Here is a 16019-nt window from a genome sequence, read left to right as displayed (position 1 = left end):
CCACAGATAAACACATTAAGCTAAAATATATAATTTTTATTATTAAAGATGATAAGAAAAACAATGCCTCACAATACAGTGCTCAGAAAGATATCAAATCAGATATAGCACTAAATAATGAACACAAAACCAAGGGAGGGGGTTTAGGGTACAGGTGAATAACCTGACCTGACCAACCCTACCTAGTCTAACCTCTTGCCCTCACTACAATAAGTGTGGACAGGGAATAGGGATAGTAGAAGTCACATATACATTAAGAATAAACAATGCAATGACTTAATATGTATATACTCTTACTCCTAATGACCACATTAGGAGTAAGAGTATATACATATTAAGTCATTGCATTGTTTATTCTTAATGTATATGTGACTTCTACTATCCCTATTCCCTGTCCCAGGGGTGTGGAAATTTTATAAAAAACTACTTGTCCACGGGACTAAAATGGAGCAAAATCTACTTGTCCCTCATGACGATCCACTTGTCCGGGCCAATTTTTGCTTTTACGCTCTCGTTTTTTCCTCCTCGCCCTATAATAGCCATAACTACCTACTATAATGATACCTTATAATTTTTCAATAACATATTCTCCGAACCAAAAATATATATATATTAAGGGAAGTGAAATTGAAATAGTAAAAGATAATTTTGCAGATTTGGTGGTTTTCTTTTCTGCGCCATTTACCTTGTGGTTGAGGCAACATGTTAGTTTTATACTTTAGGCGCTTGATTACAGCGATACCAGATTTGTATCGTTTACGTCATGTTTTACTAATTCTGGACTTTTTCAAAAAATTTTAATTGTCATTTTTTAACCCCTGTAGCTTTATTTTTTTTCACATACCAGGCTGTATGAGGGATCATGTTTTGCGCCATAATCAGTTTTTTGTATCGGCACCATTTTGGTGTTGATCTGACTTTTTAATCGCTTTTTAACTTTTTTTTCTGGGATATTATAAAAATTGCAAATCTGTGGTTTGGTATTTTTTTACATTTACCATACGAGATACATAATGTTATATTTTCATAGGTTGTACAATTACGCACGAAGCGATACCAAATATGTTTATTTTTATTATGTTTGCATGTTTTTATATAGGAAAAAGGGGTGATTTGAACTTTTAACATGGAAGGGGTTAATGCAGCGGTCTTCAAACTGTGGCCCTCCAGATGTTGCAAAACTACAACTCCCAGCATGCCCGGACAGCCAACGGCTGTCCTGCCATGCTGGGAATTGTAGTTTTGCAACATCTGGAGGGGCACAGTTTGAAGACCACTGGGTTAATATGTGTCTTTCAAACTTTTATTAAAACTTTTTTATTTTATTTATTTATTTTTTTACACTTTATTACATTTATAGGAGGAATCATTAGATTCCTCAGGCAGATTAATAGAGTTCTATTGAACTCTATTAATCTGTGTGCTCTGTGATCCATTGATAGAGCCTGGTCCAGCCAGGCTCTATCAATGACAGAGCGGGACAGGACGAAGCAGAGGTAAGTCCTCTGGCTACCTCCATAGTGGATCGCCCCCCTGCGATCACGCTGCGGGGGGGGCGATCCACCCCACTAGCCCACCAGGGAGCATTCACATCTCCCTTTAGACGCCGCTGTCAGCTTTGACAGCGGCGATCTAAAGGATTAATAGCCAGCCGCAGCTATTAGCGGCGGCCCCCGGCTACTGTGAACAGCCGGGGGCTGCAGAGTATGGAGCGGGCAGGAATCCTGAGCCTGCTCCATACTCCCCTTTGAGCGCTGCATACAGTCTCCCCGTGCAGACGTGTGGGGAGCGAAGGCAGAGGATGCAGGTCTGCACGGGGAGAAATAAGCCACGCCCCCTCACCTCCCCCCGCACGTCTGCAGAGCAGGGGAGAGAAGACATACACAGCTTCTCATCTCCCCTGCTCTGTTTCGGAGGACACAGGCTGCAGAGTATGGAGCGGGCAGGAGTCGGGATCCCGCTCCATACAAACTGCAGATCGCCGCCGCACTTGTCAGGTCCGGCCCTGCTTGCCCGAAGCCGGGCTAAGGGCCGGACAAATTCACCTGCCCGGCGCCCAAAACTGCTAGTCCCGGGCGTCGGGCGATAAAAATTCCACATCCCTGCTGTCCACACTTATTGTAGTGAGGGCAAGGGGTTAGACTAGGTAGGGTTGGTCAGGTCAGGTTATTCACCTGTACCCTAAACCCCCTCCCTTGGTTTTGTGTTCATTATTTAGTGCTATATCTGATTTGATACCTTTCTGAGCACTGTATTGTGAGGCATTGTTTTTCTTATCTTTAATAATAAAAATTATATATTTTAGCTTAATGTGTTTATCTGTGGCCTCATTGGTAGATTTCAGTTGAGTTATTAATGTGGGGGAACTATACTGACAGCCTAACGTGGGGGAACTATACTGACAGCCTAACGTGGGGGAACTATACTGACAGCCTAACGTGGGGGAACTATACTGACAGCCTAATGTGGGGGGGAAACTGTACTGCCAACCTAATGTGGGGGGGGGGGGGAACTATACAAAAATATAAAATTGTACTATACTGATCCCTAAAACTTTAAAGGGTCACTCTCATTAAAACTAATTTTTGCTATTGCACTCCTTATGGTAAATGAAAAATATTTCTAATATACTTTGTTTAAAAAAAAAAAGAATTTTTCTACATTTTATTTGTGCTTAAAAAAAGAGCTCAAAGCTCACATTTTCCCCCAACTCATACACAGGCTTTGGACCAAAGTCCAAACACAGGAAGTGCCACCTGGAGTGCTGAAGGGGGGGGGGGGGTTGTCCAGGCTCATCCAATCATAGCTCCTCTCACACGAAACTGCCATATGCTGTTGGTTGGACCCCCCCAGCACTTCCTGTGTTTGGACTTTGGTCCAAAGTATATGTATGAGTTGGGGGAAAATGTGCTCTTGCGCTTTTTTAAGCACAAATAAAACATAGAAAAATTCATTTTTTTTTTAAACAAAGTATATTAGAAATATTTTTCATTTACCATAAGGAGTGCAATAGCAAAAATTAGTTTTAATATGAGTGCCCATTTAATTTTTCTGTATATGGCGATGTATGAGGGCTCATTTTTTGCGCTGTGATTTGTAGTTTTTATCGGTACCATTTTTGTTTTGATGGGACTTTTCAGATATTTTTTTTTATGGTAGTGTAAGTGATGAAAAATGTGCAAATCTGGTTAGTGCACTATTACGAGTTTTGGGGCCCCACTTTTGATTTAGCCAAGGGCCACGTTAAGCCTAAAACAGGCCTTGACCAGCACAAACGCTCATTTTTGTGGCACAAGTCAGCACAAACGAATTGTGTATTTATTTTATTCATCTTTTGAGAACATAAGGGTGCCAACTTTACACAGGTTGTAACTTCAGGAAGGTCAAAGTGTAAATATGTATATAACTCTATATGACAGGAACCATACACATCTCTCCACACAGAACACCCTGACCTAGACTGTGACTGAAAGCGCAGAACGGTCACGTGTACGCCCTACAGCAGGTGACGCTGACGTCATCATAGCCCCAGGCCGCGCTCCATTTTAGACACGACCTTCACTGCAAGCACACTTTTCTCTTCCGCAAACGTAATCCTACCACGTGACTAAGCTACCATAGCAATATTTACGTCAGTTCTTGTCTTCTACAGACACAACATTCATGTAGGAGGGCTCCCTGCGCCAGTGGAGAGGTGCTCTCTTGTACCCAAGACCTCACACACTTACTTTTTCACCCGAACCTGCCAGCAGGTGTATGTGCCCATTTAGGTCTCGCGAGCTTTTTCCGACTTCCGGAAGTCGGCGAGAGCTCGCTCAATCCTAGTTTTGCTCTCGTGCCTGCGCGCGGTGTCGTCACCTCCTTTTCATCCTGTGTGCGCGCTGTTGCCAGGCCAAATTGGGCGCGCGCAGAGGAGTCATGTGACGTTTCCTCCCGCAGCTCTTCCTAGTGTAGTTACAGCTACCAATCAGCTGAAGAGGCTGGGAGCGCGCGACCCGGTAGAGCAGTGCGGCCATTGGTTGGAGCCGCTGACAGGGCGTGGGCGGGGCCAAGGCTTATACTAAAAGCTGTTATTCCATTCTGCCGTGCGCCATTTTGAGAGACTCCGACGGAAGAGGCAGAAGGCCTGGGAATTTCTGGTTCTGTGACCAGAGAGGCCGGATGGTGAAGTCCTCCCTCCAACGGATACTCAATAGCCATTGCTTTGCCAGAGAAAAAGAAGGAAATAAAAGAAGCACCACCATGCCTCTTCTGAGTATTCCCAGTAGTAGTGAAAGGTATGAGGCGTCTGCTGTGTCCTCGCCGCCGTTCTGACGTCACCGGCATCTAGTGACGTCTGTTTTAACGCTTAGCGTCCTATCTCGTGGGCACGGTGACGCCATAGTTGTAATGATGTCATGAGTATACCCAGGGCCTGGCCTGTTATATAGTCATGTTACACGAATCCTCAATGTTAGGAGGAAACAAGCGAGTGAGGCACAGGAGGCTTTTTAGGTGTTTCCTCGATTACATCAGCTCCCCGTGTGCTTACGTCACACAAACTATAACCAGGGCAGCCATAGATACTTGCTCTTTACATGAAGTGTCTGGCCTACATACAGATGCAATAGTGCGGAGTCTGTTATTTGGTTCATCTAGTCCAGCTCCCTTTAATCCTGTGTAAACCGCTAATAGTATAGAACCGTGTGCTATTTAAAGACATCAGGCAGTATTGTGCTTGTATATAGGACAATAGAAAAGCTGTGTAATCCTGGTAGAGTAGGAAGTTGTCCATTTATTCTTTAAGGATAGGTTTCAGGATAGAGATGTGGCTTCATTGGTTGTATTGTCTGTGCAGTGCCCATTGGGTGCCAGCTTTGTTTGACTCTTAGCATGTGGCTTCTAGAATCTTCTTGGTTAAACAATGGCTTATCAGACTGATATGGGGGGAGGTGGGGATTCCTTGAGGCTGTTTGTGGAAAAGACTGAATTATGCTGGTACTATACATGATAAATGGTGATAAAGGGTTAATGGAATGTGGGGGTTGTCTTTCCTCATCTTGGATGGATATGTGCATTGTTTTGGCCTGCTTCTATTCCCCCCTGTCCCCCTTATTCTGGTGTCCTGGCTTGGCTCTGATTGTAGGCCTGCGATGAGTTTGCACTTTTCCAACCACTTCTCCTTGTGGCCATGGGTTGTAAATGCAGACCTGCTGTGGAGTAGCAGCAGCTCCCGTATTGCCAGCGTACAACCTCTTTGTGACTGCACCTCGATATCTTAAGACGTCATATGATCTATTTGGTAATTGCCGTAGCAGTCTTTTTGTACAGTCTGCTGCATGGCTTAAGCTTGTGGTGTAGTTTACCTGATGTACAAAATGGAGGGGCATTCTCAGCAGATGCATAAAGCGATCTGAAAAATGGCTGTCTTTAGGGCCTCTGAATCCCTTATGGACATCTTTTTGCTGCTTCTAGTGAGATGATGTGAGCTGCAGATGGTGCATAGCAAGGAGTCGGGCTTCATACCATAGCAAGTGAAGTCATTTTGTAGAGCTGGCTGGTGGGTATGTATCAGGGTTCCTTCAGGTATAGGCTTGCTTGTTTTGGATACGAGTAATGATTCCATCCTGCAGTCCTCTTGGTGTACTTAGAATTGTTACTTTGTGGCCAGTTTTTATTTGATCACTTCTTAACAATCCAGTGTTTACATTGTATAATTTTCTAGCAGTACCCCCACAATGTGTTTTTAGAGCTTTCAGTGAAAACTTATGGTCAGAATATTCCCAGGGAGTTCCCTGTTGTCCTGCAAGTCCGACTATCCTCGGGCTCAAAATGAGCTATGCCAGTGTATAACATTAATGTCCCACAAAATCTCTTGTCCTAATATGGCCATATGAGCATGTCTGTCTGTCCTACAATGAAAATGTATCTCCTTTTCAGTAAACGAAATGGATTCTCACAACTGTTCTAACATTTTTTTTTTTTTTTTATATATAGTTCCAGGGTTTCTTTCAATTGCTGTAGTAACCTGGGTCCAGGGCCTCGGTGGTGTTCCTGATGTCCCTCACCCACCCCTGAAGATCCCAGGTGGGCGAGGGAATTGTCAAAGGGATCACAATCTTTCAGCTAATTTATTTTATTCTGTAAGTATTATGACTCGTTGGGTAATTGTAATTTATTGTGATACACTTTCACTGAAGTTGTAGTGATCAGTTGAAGTTGATGTGTCAATCAGCCCTATAAAGCCAACTTGTGTTTTATCCCAATTCTGTTGCATCTATACACTGAGCAATCTGATGCCTCATCAGAACTGTGTAAACAGGATGTGTGGCTAACTTTTTACTTCCCGATTGCATAATCACGTATAAGAGCCCTCCTGACTGTTTTAGGGCCCCTCCATTATTACTTTATTTTAAGTAGAACATTTCTGCAATAGACAAGGAGATAAAGTAGTTATAAAACTATGCAGACTAATACACAGGAGATTGCATAGATAAGATGCAGCTTTATTCTGCTCTCTTTGTCCTCCTGTTTGTACCAGCCAAAAGGATGAAATCCCATAAAAATACACGAAGACTACTCTCTGTTTTCAGGGGCAGAAGTTCTGTCACAGAAATAGGACTCTGAGCAGGACATGTGACTCTTCTCTCTGTATTAGGGGAACTATTAGGAAGGAGAATTGAGGAGGTGCTTTAATGATAGGTGTACCCTAGAGCCTCTTGGGTTGTTAGACAATAATGTGAAAAAGGCGAAGTTTCACTATATAGGCAGCTGTCTTGAAGGGGTGTGCTTAGGAGAAGAGTACCCATAAAAACTCATTGTGCAAAAAATGAGCCATAATACAGAGCCATAGTTGGGAAAAAAAAAGTGACAGGGATCAGAATAAAGCAATGATAAGCATATCCTCGGATGAATTCTATGGACATGTCGTTGTTCAATACTAAGGGTCTATTCACACTGTGGAATTCTGCACACGGGTTCTGCCTCAAAGTAAAGACTAATAGACTTCTATGGGATTCCGCACTCCCATTCACACTTCTAAATTTGCACAACCCAGAAACTAAACCTGAATGAATGGACACGGTATTGGGCCAGATGTGTGAATAGACCCTAATTATTTGTGTATGTATACATATTACCAAAAACATGTCAACTTTTACCATAACCCACAACTTTTAACCACCTCCCAAAACTGCGTTTTTGTTCCCATTTTGCCAAGCATTTTATTGTAATAAGAAAGTACAATTGGTTCTACAAAAAACAAGCAATTATATTGCTCTGTTAATGGAATTATCTATTGCTTTTAGGTGGTGAAGAGGAAAAAAATGGTCAAATGGGCCCTGTTAAATACAAAAAAATTAATGAGTTTTTTTTGTTGTAAATCTAGGCAAAACTTAAACCTTTCTAATATAATTTAGGAGAATTTTTTAATTTTTATTTTTTAATAGAAATCATGGCTTTGTCCTAGTTAAAGCACAGGCCTGAACAAAATCCAGAAAGAGGGTGGGCTAGTGCTCCTCTGTCTGATAGGACAGGAGATGGCACAGAGGTGGGTTCACACCACGTTTTTCAAGTACGTTTCCTGTATACGTTTTCATTATTGAAAACCGGCTGCGTACTGTTTGCTTGCAATATGGGTTTCTCCCGTAGTTGACCACGGCTTTGTCTCCAGTTTAAAAACCGTACTGCAACCGCATGCATTTTTTTTTTAACATGGCTGTCAATGGGAAACGCACATGTATACGGTTCCATACAGGAAACCGTATACTTTTTTTTTTTACTTTAGGATGCTAATGCGCATGTGCTAAGTCTCTATCCAAGACTCCTCCTATTAAAAATGGACAATTTTCACGTGTGTGTGTGTGTATGTATATATAATATATATATATACACACACATACACACACACACTTACACTTTTTAAATAAAAACGGACAGAACTGTATGCACTTTAAAAAAACAGTATGTGGTTTAAAAATGCATACGGTTTACATTTTCCCCATACTGTTCCCATCTGTTTTTTTGCCATACGGTTTTCTTTAGAAAAATTGATTGAGAACAGTATGGCAAAAACGTGATGTGAACCCAGCCTAACTGGACTTTGTTAATGCCTGTGCTTTAACTTGGACAAAGTTTTTGATGATTGTATAACTTGTGATTTCTATTAAAAATAAGTATAAGTTCTTGAAAGGCTGTTTTGGCAGGATGTACAACATATAACATTTTTTTGTATCAGACAGTGGCCATTTAAAAGGGTTGAAGGGGTTATCCAGTGGAATACATAAACTTTTTTTTTTTATTGTCCCCAGGCTGCATACTAAAATAACACTAACTCCCCTTCCATGGCCAGTGTCAACCCCCCCCCCTTCCCAAGCTGCATAGGGTTTACAGCCGTGGGAACACAGTGCTGCTCTCTAATCACTGGCTGTGGCAAGACACTGCTGCTGCCAGTGATAGGTGGAGTGGGGCTGTAACGTAATGTCTACAGCTTTGACCGGCTCTGGTGAAGCAGACGGTCAGCGGAGAACGGCTGGAAATTGGGCACCCGAAACCTGAAGTGACAGGCTGCTTTTTTTATGCAGCCTGTGAACAACAAGAAATTAACTAACTCCACTGGATAACTTTTTTATGTATTTTTTTTTTTTTAATCAACTGGTGCCAGAAAGTTAAACAGATTTGTAAATCACTTCTATAAAAAAAATCTTAATCCTTGCATTTCTTTTTGGATTTCTCTTTAGTATACAGCCCCTAAAAAGTAATGGATTTCCTGTGATGTCCTGTCCACAGTGCTCTCTGCTGACCTCTGCTGTCCATTTTAGGAACTGGAGAAAATCCCCATAGCAAACATATGCTTCTATGGACAGCAGAGAGCACTGTGGTCAGGACATCACAGGAAATGCATTTCTTTTTGGATTTTGCTTTAGTATACAGCCACTAAAAAGTAATGGAAGGATTAAGATTTTTTTAATAGAAGTGATTTACAAATCTGTTTAACTTGCTGGCACCAGTTGATTTAAAAAAAATAAAAATTCCATGGTAGTACCCCTTTAACCCTTGGAAGAACCACATCTGGGTACCCTTTCAAGGAGTTGGTGTTTGGATATACTAAATATAGTACTTTTATTTTTAAAGTGTTTGGCTTTTTGCCCTCTTTAGGATAATAGGCTGATTATTACAGAAGACCTTTCGTCCAATAACCGGACAAGAATTCTTAATGTCCAATCCAGGCTGACAGATGGCAAGCAAGTAGATTGGAGAGCCGTGTTAAACAATAATAACCTCTATGTAGAAATCCCAACCGGCACACTCCCTGATGGGAGCAAAGATAGGTAAGCATTATGTAATGAGATTTCCCACAGTATCTTGGAATACATTAAAATGTTAAGTGCGTGTTTTCAATACCTTTTTTAAAAATGTACTGAGATTGTTTCCTGTATTGTTGAATCAAATGTTGTGTAGATGAAGCGAAAGCTTGTAGTGTCACCCTATAGTACAATACTTCAGTGCTGTGCTGCTCTTTATATGTACCAGGATGAGCTACTGTCTTGGAATCTGGTATGGACAGCTTGTCTGTCTTGCTGTGTCCTATACAGAAGCTCTTGTACTATACATAGATGATATACAGCTTCCAGCAGCTTTGTTTGACTCTTATATAAGGACTTCATCTGTGTTAGGTTATCTGCTTGTTTTTCCTATTTTGGATGAACAGTTTAAGGGTTTCAAAATCACTCCTATTGATCTGAAGTTAGCGGTTTCAACTAACAATGGTATATTATATTAAATTATATTTATTATATTTATTATATTTATTTTTATTATATTTATTATATTATAATTTTACTCTTAAATTGGCATTTCATCCTAGAGTGAAATCAAAGATTGACCCTCCAGATTTCCAAACCTGTGGCATGCAAAATAAGTAGTGTCGATTTCAATCTTTTGAAGTGTCTTAAATTGCACCATTGTCTCTGAGGTGTCTTCAAACACCCTGACCCCCCCCCCCCACCCCCAAAAAATTATCAGCTACGCTGTCCCCAAATCATATCACCCACAAGTGCTCCTCTGCTCATCCTCCTATGAGTTGCGGGCTGCCAGCACTAGAAAACTTTACGATACTACAAATATCGTTTCCTGGGCTGCAAAAATATACTAAACTTTAACCTGCCTACGCTCCCAATCCCCCCCCCCCCCGTTGCTCTAGTACAGTCTTCACTGTCCTGCGCTGCTGTCCTCTTGCTGTTTCCTTGGGACGGGAAACTCATCTCGGTGGCCGGTGATAGGCTGAGCGCACTGTCATGTATGAAGCTGGCCTTCTCCTTACATGACAGTGGGCTCTCAGCCTCAGCGGCCGATGCAGGACATCGCTGCAGCCAGTGATACGCTGACGGTTCTGTGACTTTCCCATCCCCAGGGCCACAGTGGAGGGACTGTGAGGCGGGGAACATCGAAAGGAGTGTTAAAGTTTTATTTAGTTTTTTGCAGCCCGGTCAATGTTATTTGTATTACAGTACAGATTTCTAAGGACCAAGGGCATACCTGCAAGTCATAGGAGGATGAGCAGAGGAGCGCTTGCGGGTGACATGATGTGGGGACAGCGCAGCTAAGTCATTGGGGATGGAAGAAAAGCAGAACAGCGGTCACATATGATTAGTTCCCCGATGTGGGGACAGCGCACTGCGGCGGGTAATTCACTCATTTGAGGGGGGGAGGGGCCCAACCAGTATTGCGGTATGGGCAAAATTCATATTGTGCAGGAAAAATTTTCGGTATGAACAAGTATACCGCCCAGTAGGAATTGACCGATTATCAGTTTTGACGATATTATCGGCCGATAATCGCGATTTTGGACATTATATCGGCAATTACTTTGCCGATGATGCCCCGCCCATCGCTACGGCTGTCCCCGGGGGTCCGCGATCCTTCTGGCTCCTGCGCTGCATAATTACGAGTGACGTCGACAACGTGACGACAGTCAGTACGCACAGTGACAGTTCAGGACGCCGACAGAGCCAGAAGGATTGCAGACCCCCGGGAGCAGGTAATTATAACACCGGGGATGGGGGGGAGGCAATGGGGCAGCGGCGGTATGTGGGCAGAGGATGGGGAGGCGATGGGGCAACTGTGGTGGTTAGACTCGGGACAGGCAGGGGGAGAGAAGCGGGCGGCGGTCTCTGGCACCGCAAAAGCTGCTGTAGTTCATTGATTTAAAGCGCCCGCTTTAAATCATTTATCTGCAACGGCTTCTGCCGATATTCCAGTATAAGTTATCGGCCTGAAAGGTGACAGCTTATCAGTATCGGCCCTAAAAAATATCGGATCCCTACTGCCCAGCACTGTGAATGTACAGGGTACATTCACACTGGCAGGTGTACAGCGAGTTTCCTGCTTCAAGTATTTGAGCTGCGGCAAATTTTCCACCACAGCGCAAACTCGTAGCGGGAAACTCGCTGTAAACCCGCCAGTGTGAATGTACCCAAAAAAGTACACTACATGAACACATAATACAAAGTAAAACACTACATATACACCTCCTTACTGTCCCAACCACCAATAAAAATGAAAATGTATTGTACTTCAGTGTTTCCAAAACAGAGCCTCCAGCTGTCGCAAAACTCCCAGCATTTCCGGACAGCCACGGACTGTCCAGGCATGCTGGGAGTTTAGCAACAGCTGGAGGCACCCTGTTTGGGAATCACTGGTGTAGAATACCCCTATGTCCACCCCTATGCAATCCCCAATCTAATCTTCAAATGCGCATGGCGCTCTCACTTCGTATTTCTGTCCTAGTTCAAGGAAACAGTATAGGGCCACATATGGGGTATTTCCGTACTAGGTACTGGGCTTTTTCTCCCTTTACCCCTTATGAAAATGAAAAGTTGGGCTCTGTCAGCCTTTTTATAAAAAAAAGTACCTACATGCTGGTGTTGCCCCATACTTAATTTTCACAAGAGGTAAAAGGAAAAATGACTAAATTTGTAATGCAATTTCTCCTAAGTACGGAAATACCCCATATGTGGGCGTAAAATGCTCTGCGGACGCACAACAAGGCTCAGGAGTGAGGGTGCCATGTACATTTGAGGTAGTTTTCACAAGGGTGGCTGAATGTGCGGTTCTGACATAAATGCAAAAAAATACCCACATGTGACCCCATTTTAGAAACTACACATAGGGGCTTCCTAAATGCAACACGGGTCCCCCCCCCCCCACAAACCATTTAAAAATGAAGATTTTGAATTTTCTCCACTTTGCTGCTATTCCTGTGAAACACCTAAAGGGATAAACTTTTGGAATGTCATCTTGAATACTTTGAAGGGTACAGTTTCTATATTGTGGTCATTTATGGGGTATTTCTAATATGAAGGCCCTTCAAATCCACTTCAAAACTGAACTGGTCCCTGAAATTCTGGTTTTTGAAAAGTTTGTGAAAAATTGGAAAATTGCTGCAGAACTTTGAAGCCCTCTGGTGTCTTCCAAAAGTAAAAACATGTCAACTTTTATGATGCAAACATAAAGTAGACATATTGGGGGAGATTTATCAAAATCAGTGCAAAGGAAAAGTTGCCCATAGCAACCAATCAGCTTGCTGCTTTGATTTTGCAGAAGCCTTGTTTAAAATGAAAGAAGCGAGCTGATTGGTTGCTATGGGCAACTCGGCAACTTTCCCTCTGCACAGGTTTTGATAAATCTTCCCCATTGTGTATGTGAATCAATATATTTTAGTTATGTCTATTTTCCTTACAAGCAGAGAGCTTCAAAGTTAAAAAAAAACTACTAAAATTTTTCAAATTTTTCACCAAGAAATGATGCAAGTATCGACAAATTTAACACTAACATAAAGTATGTCACGAAAAAAATCTCTGACTCAGAATGAAAGGTAAAAGTATCCCAGAGTTATTAATGTTTAAAGTGACAGTGGTCAGATGTGCAAAAAACACTGGTCCTTAAGGTGAAAATGGGCTTTGTCCTTAAGGGGTTAAATATTGTTTACTTAAAAATGGGAAAGGTGTTAAAGGGGTACTCCAGAAGAGAACTTTTCTTCTATTAAAAAAATCTTAAGCCTTCTGGTACTTATCAGCTGCTATATGGTCCACAGGAATAAATGTTCTTGATTTTTTCCTTTGTCTGACCACAGTGCTCTCTGCTGACACCTCTGTCCAGTTTAGGAACTGCCCAGAGTAAGAGCAAGTCCCCATAGCAAACCTTTCCTGCTCTGGACAGTTCCTAAACTGGACAGAGGTGTCAGCAGAGAGCACTGTGGTCAGACAGAAAGGAAATTCAAAAAGAAAAAAATTCTCATGGAGCATATATCAGCTAGGTACTGGAAGGATTACGATATTTTTGAATATAAAGTTACAAATCTTATTTATAACTTTATTTTTAGTAAATTTTTAAAGTTACTACTTGGTATCCTCAGATTTAAACATTCCACCCGTTGTTTGTTTTTAACTTTGTTCTATCTAGAGGCCGCGTGTAATGCAAATATTAACATGATAATCCCTTGGCACCCCATGGTTATGTTTAAGGGAGATTGGTGATCTGGGGGAAAAGTTTGTTAGTATTGTACATTTACTTTTTGGATTATCTCCAGCTACATAAAACCGTAGGGTGAAAAGAGCAAAGTTCATATAAGCACTTTAACTTGTGTTTCTTTTAGCTTCGCTGTTCTGTTGGAATTTGCAGAGGAGCAACTCCAAGTCGATCATGTCTTCATCTGTTTCCACAAGAACAGAGATGATAGAGGTAAGAAGTCTGAACAACCTCGTGGTTATTTAATTACCCTTTAGTATGATAGAATCAATAAAGAATTAGGACAATGGAATTTGTATCTGACATGTCAAGAATAAATCATTGGGTTGTTTACCCACAAGAAACCAGCCTTGCAGCTTATTTAAAATTAACTTTTTCCAAAACTCAACCCTCAAAATAAAATTACTCCACACAGTTAATGTAATCTCTCCTGATCCCAGGTTGTATAGTGAAGATTAGGAGCAAATATACATTCCTTACAGCTGGAAAATATGAATCCTTAGTTTAGTGAAAATCTTAGAGGGTCGCTTTCGAATGGCAGGATTAGTCCAGCTGGCTGTTATACTTTGTAATCCAAAACAAGTGGAAGACATTAGCCCCTCTTTTGGACCCACTTATGTCTTAACCCCTTAAGGACTCAACAGTTTCAGTTTTTGAATTTGCGTTTTTCCTCACCTTTTAAAAAAAATCATAACTCTTTAAATTTTCCACCTAAAAATCCATATGATGGCTTATTTTTTGCACCACCAATTCTACTTTGTAATGACATCAGTCATGTTACCCAAAAATCTACGGCAAAATGGGGGGCAGGGGGAAATCTAACACTTTGGTCAACAAAATTGAATGCCATTTTGGTCCTTTTGGGGATTTGGTTTCTACGCAGTACATTTTTTGTTGTACTTCTGGAAAAAATCATAACTACATGCACGAAAATTGTTAAATGGTAATTTTCTGATCCCTAGAACTTTATTTTTCCGCAAATGGGGCAGTAAGAGGGCTAATTTTTTGCTCCGTGATCTGAGGTTTTTAGCAGTACCATTTTTTTTTCATGATCTAAAGTGACCAAAAATACGCAATTGGAATTTTTTTGCGCATAAGCTATTGACTTGCAGTGTAACGATATATTATATAGAATACCTTCTTTTTTTATTTTATTTTTTTATGGGAAAAGGGGTAATTCAAACTTTTATTAGGGAAGGGGTTAAATGGCCTTAACTTTTTTCCCCTTTATTTTTTTGCAATGTTAAACATTGACCATTGTTATCCTATAGGATAACATTGATCAATGATTCTGCTGCTTGACTGATCTCAGGCACTGAGCAGTCATTTGGCAATCAGACATGCAGGGGGCAGGTAGGGGCCCTCCTTGTGTGTTCCAACTGTTCAGGATGCTGCGATTTCACCGCGGTGGTCCAGACCAGCCAACTGAGCTAGCCGGGACTGGTATACTTTCACTTTAGAGGCGGCGATCCACTTTAAACGCCGCATCTAAAGGGTTAATAGCACACGGCACTGCGATCAGTGCCACACACTATTAGCCATGGGCCATGGCCTCGCATTATAGAAAGGGAGTGGACCCGGGGCATACCTGTACGCCCTTAAGTGTCTATTTATACTACTTTGTCTCTGTTCCACTCCTTGTGTTGGCATACAAATAATGTTACAAAATAGTGATGCGTAGTAAAGGCATCAATAGAGCAGCTGCTTTTGTTTCCAAAAAGCCTCTGAGGAGAAAAAGAACAGTTGGTTAGCAATAAGCGGTGTCCTGTGGGTTTGAACTTATGTCAATGCTTCTCATTTCAGCTGCACTCCTCCGGACCTTCAGCTTCTTAGGCTTTGAGATTGTGAGACCTGGACATCCCCTTGTCCCTAAGAGACCAGATGCTTGCTTCATGGCTTACACGTATGAAAGAGATTCTGATGAAGATTAGAAACCCGCAATGTTCTGCAACTTTTTAGAGCTATTTTTTTTTTCTTTAGTCTGTTAAGAGGAGTTGTGAAATATTGTCTACATATTTTCTTTTACTGGTGTTGTTGTTGGACCCTGGTGGAGCATGTAGTGGGGAGAGATGTTGTTTTCCCGGCCAGATCATCCTTTTTGAAATCTCTTTGCATGTTTGATGTTGAATAAATGCGCACTCCATACGGCTATGTCAATGGAGGTTTAATGTGTGTTTTTGTGAGAAATTCTTGCTTTAATTCTAAATAAAACATTTATATTTGTTTTTAAGAAACCTTTAATTTACATAGCTTATCCACATATCTACATAATCTAGTTATGACATGGAGTGAAGACTAAAACAAAAGAGAAATCCAGCTACAGGACAGTGCCATGAACATTCTTGGATGTTGATTCCTTTGTGGACTGATCTGCTCAAGAAGACCCTTCCATGTAGTCATACTTTCCCGTATTACATCCCATGCTCTTGTATTGATAAAATGGGTATCCTGCTAGGAGTTTCTCTACCATGCACTTCAATGGGTCTGCTAATCTGCCACTATTGTGGATGTTT

The 16019-nt window shown here is 41.6% G+C and overlaps 2 protein-coding genes across 9 annotated transcripts in view; one reads left to right on the top strand and one right to left on the bottom strand.

The window, feature by feature from the left end:
* JSRP1 (junctional sarcoplasmic reticulum protein 1) overlaps window positions 1–3868 on the bottom strand; it is a 110297-nt gene extending 106429 nt beyond the window's left edge. For 4 of the 8 annotated variants that reach the window (XM_056574103.1, XM_056574093.1, XM_056574083.1 and 1 more), the window contains exon 1: window positions 3729–3868. The gene's annotated coding sequence lies outside the window, so the exon portion shown is untranslated. Of the gene's footprint in view, window positions 1–3631; window positions 3651–3728 lie in introns of those variants that run through there. The other 4 variants (XM_056574147.1, XM_056574130.1, XM_056574157.1 and 1 more) reach the window with 3 other exon arrangements.
* A 138-nt stretch (window positions 3869–4006) lies between these two features.
* Window positions 4007–15678, top strand: OAZ1 (ornithine decarboxylase antizyme 1). Its single transcript, XM_056574170.1, is given in 6 exon segments — window positions 4007–4277; window positions 5977–6034; window positions 6036–6122; window positions 9136–9308; window positions 13634–13719; window positions 15310–15678. Coding segments are annotated over 6 exon segments (648 nt in total). The 5' UTR covers window positions 4007–4161; the 3' UTR covers window positions 15438–15678.
* The last annotated feature ends 341 nt before the right edge of the window (window positions 15679–16019 follow it).

This window comes from Hyla sarda, chromosome 1 (assembly GCF_029499605.1).
Source record: "Hyla sarda isolate aHylSar1 chromosome 1, aHylSar1.hap1, whole genome shotgun sequence".
NCBI lineage: Eukaryota > Metazoa > Chordata > Amphibia > Anura > Hylidae > Hyla > Hyla sarda.
Note: the sequence above shows the minus strand (reverse complement) of the source record. Positions and strands in the feature narration are given on the sequence as shown.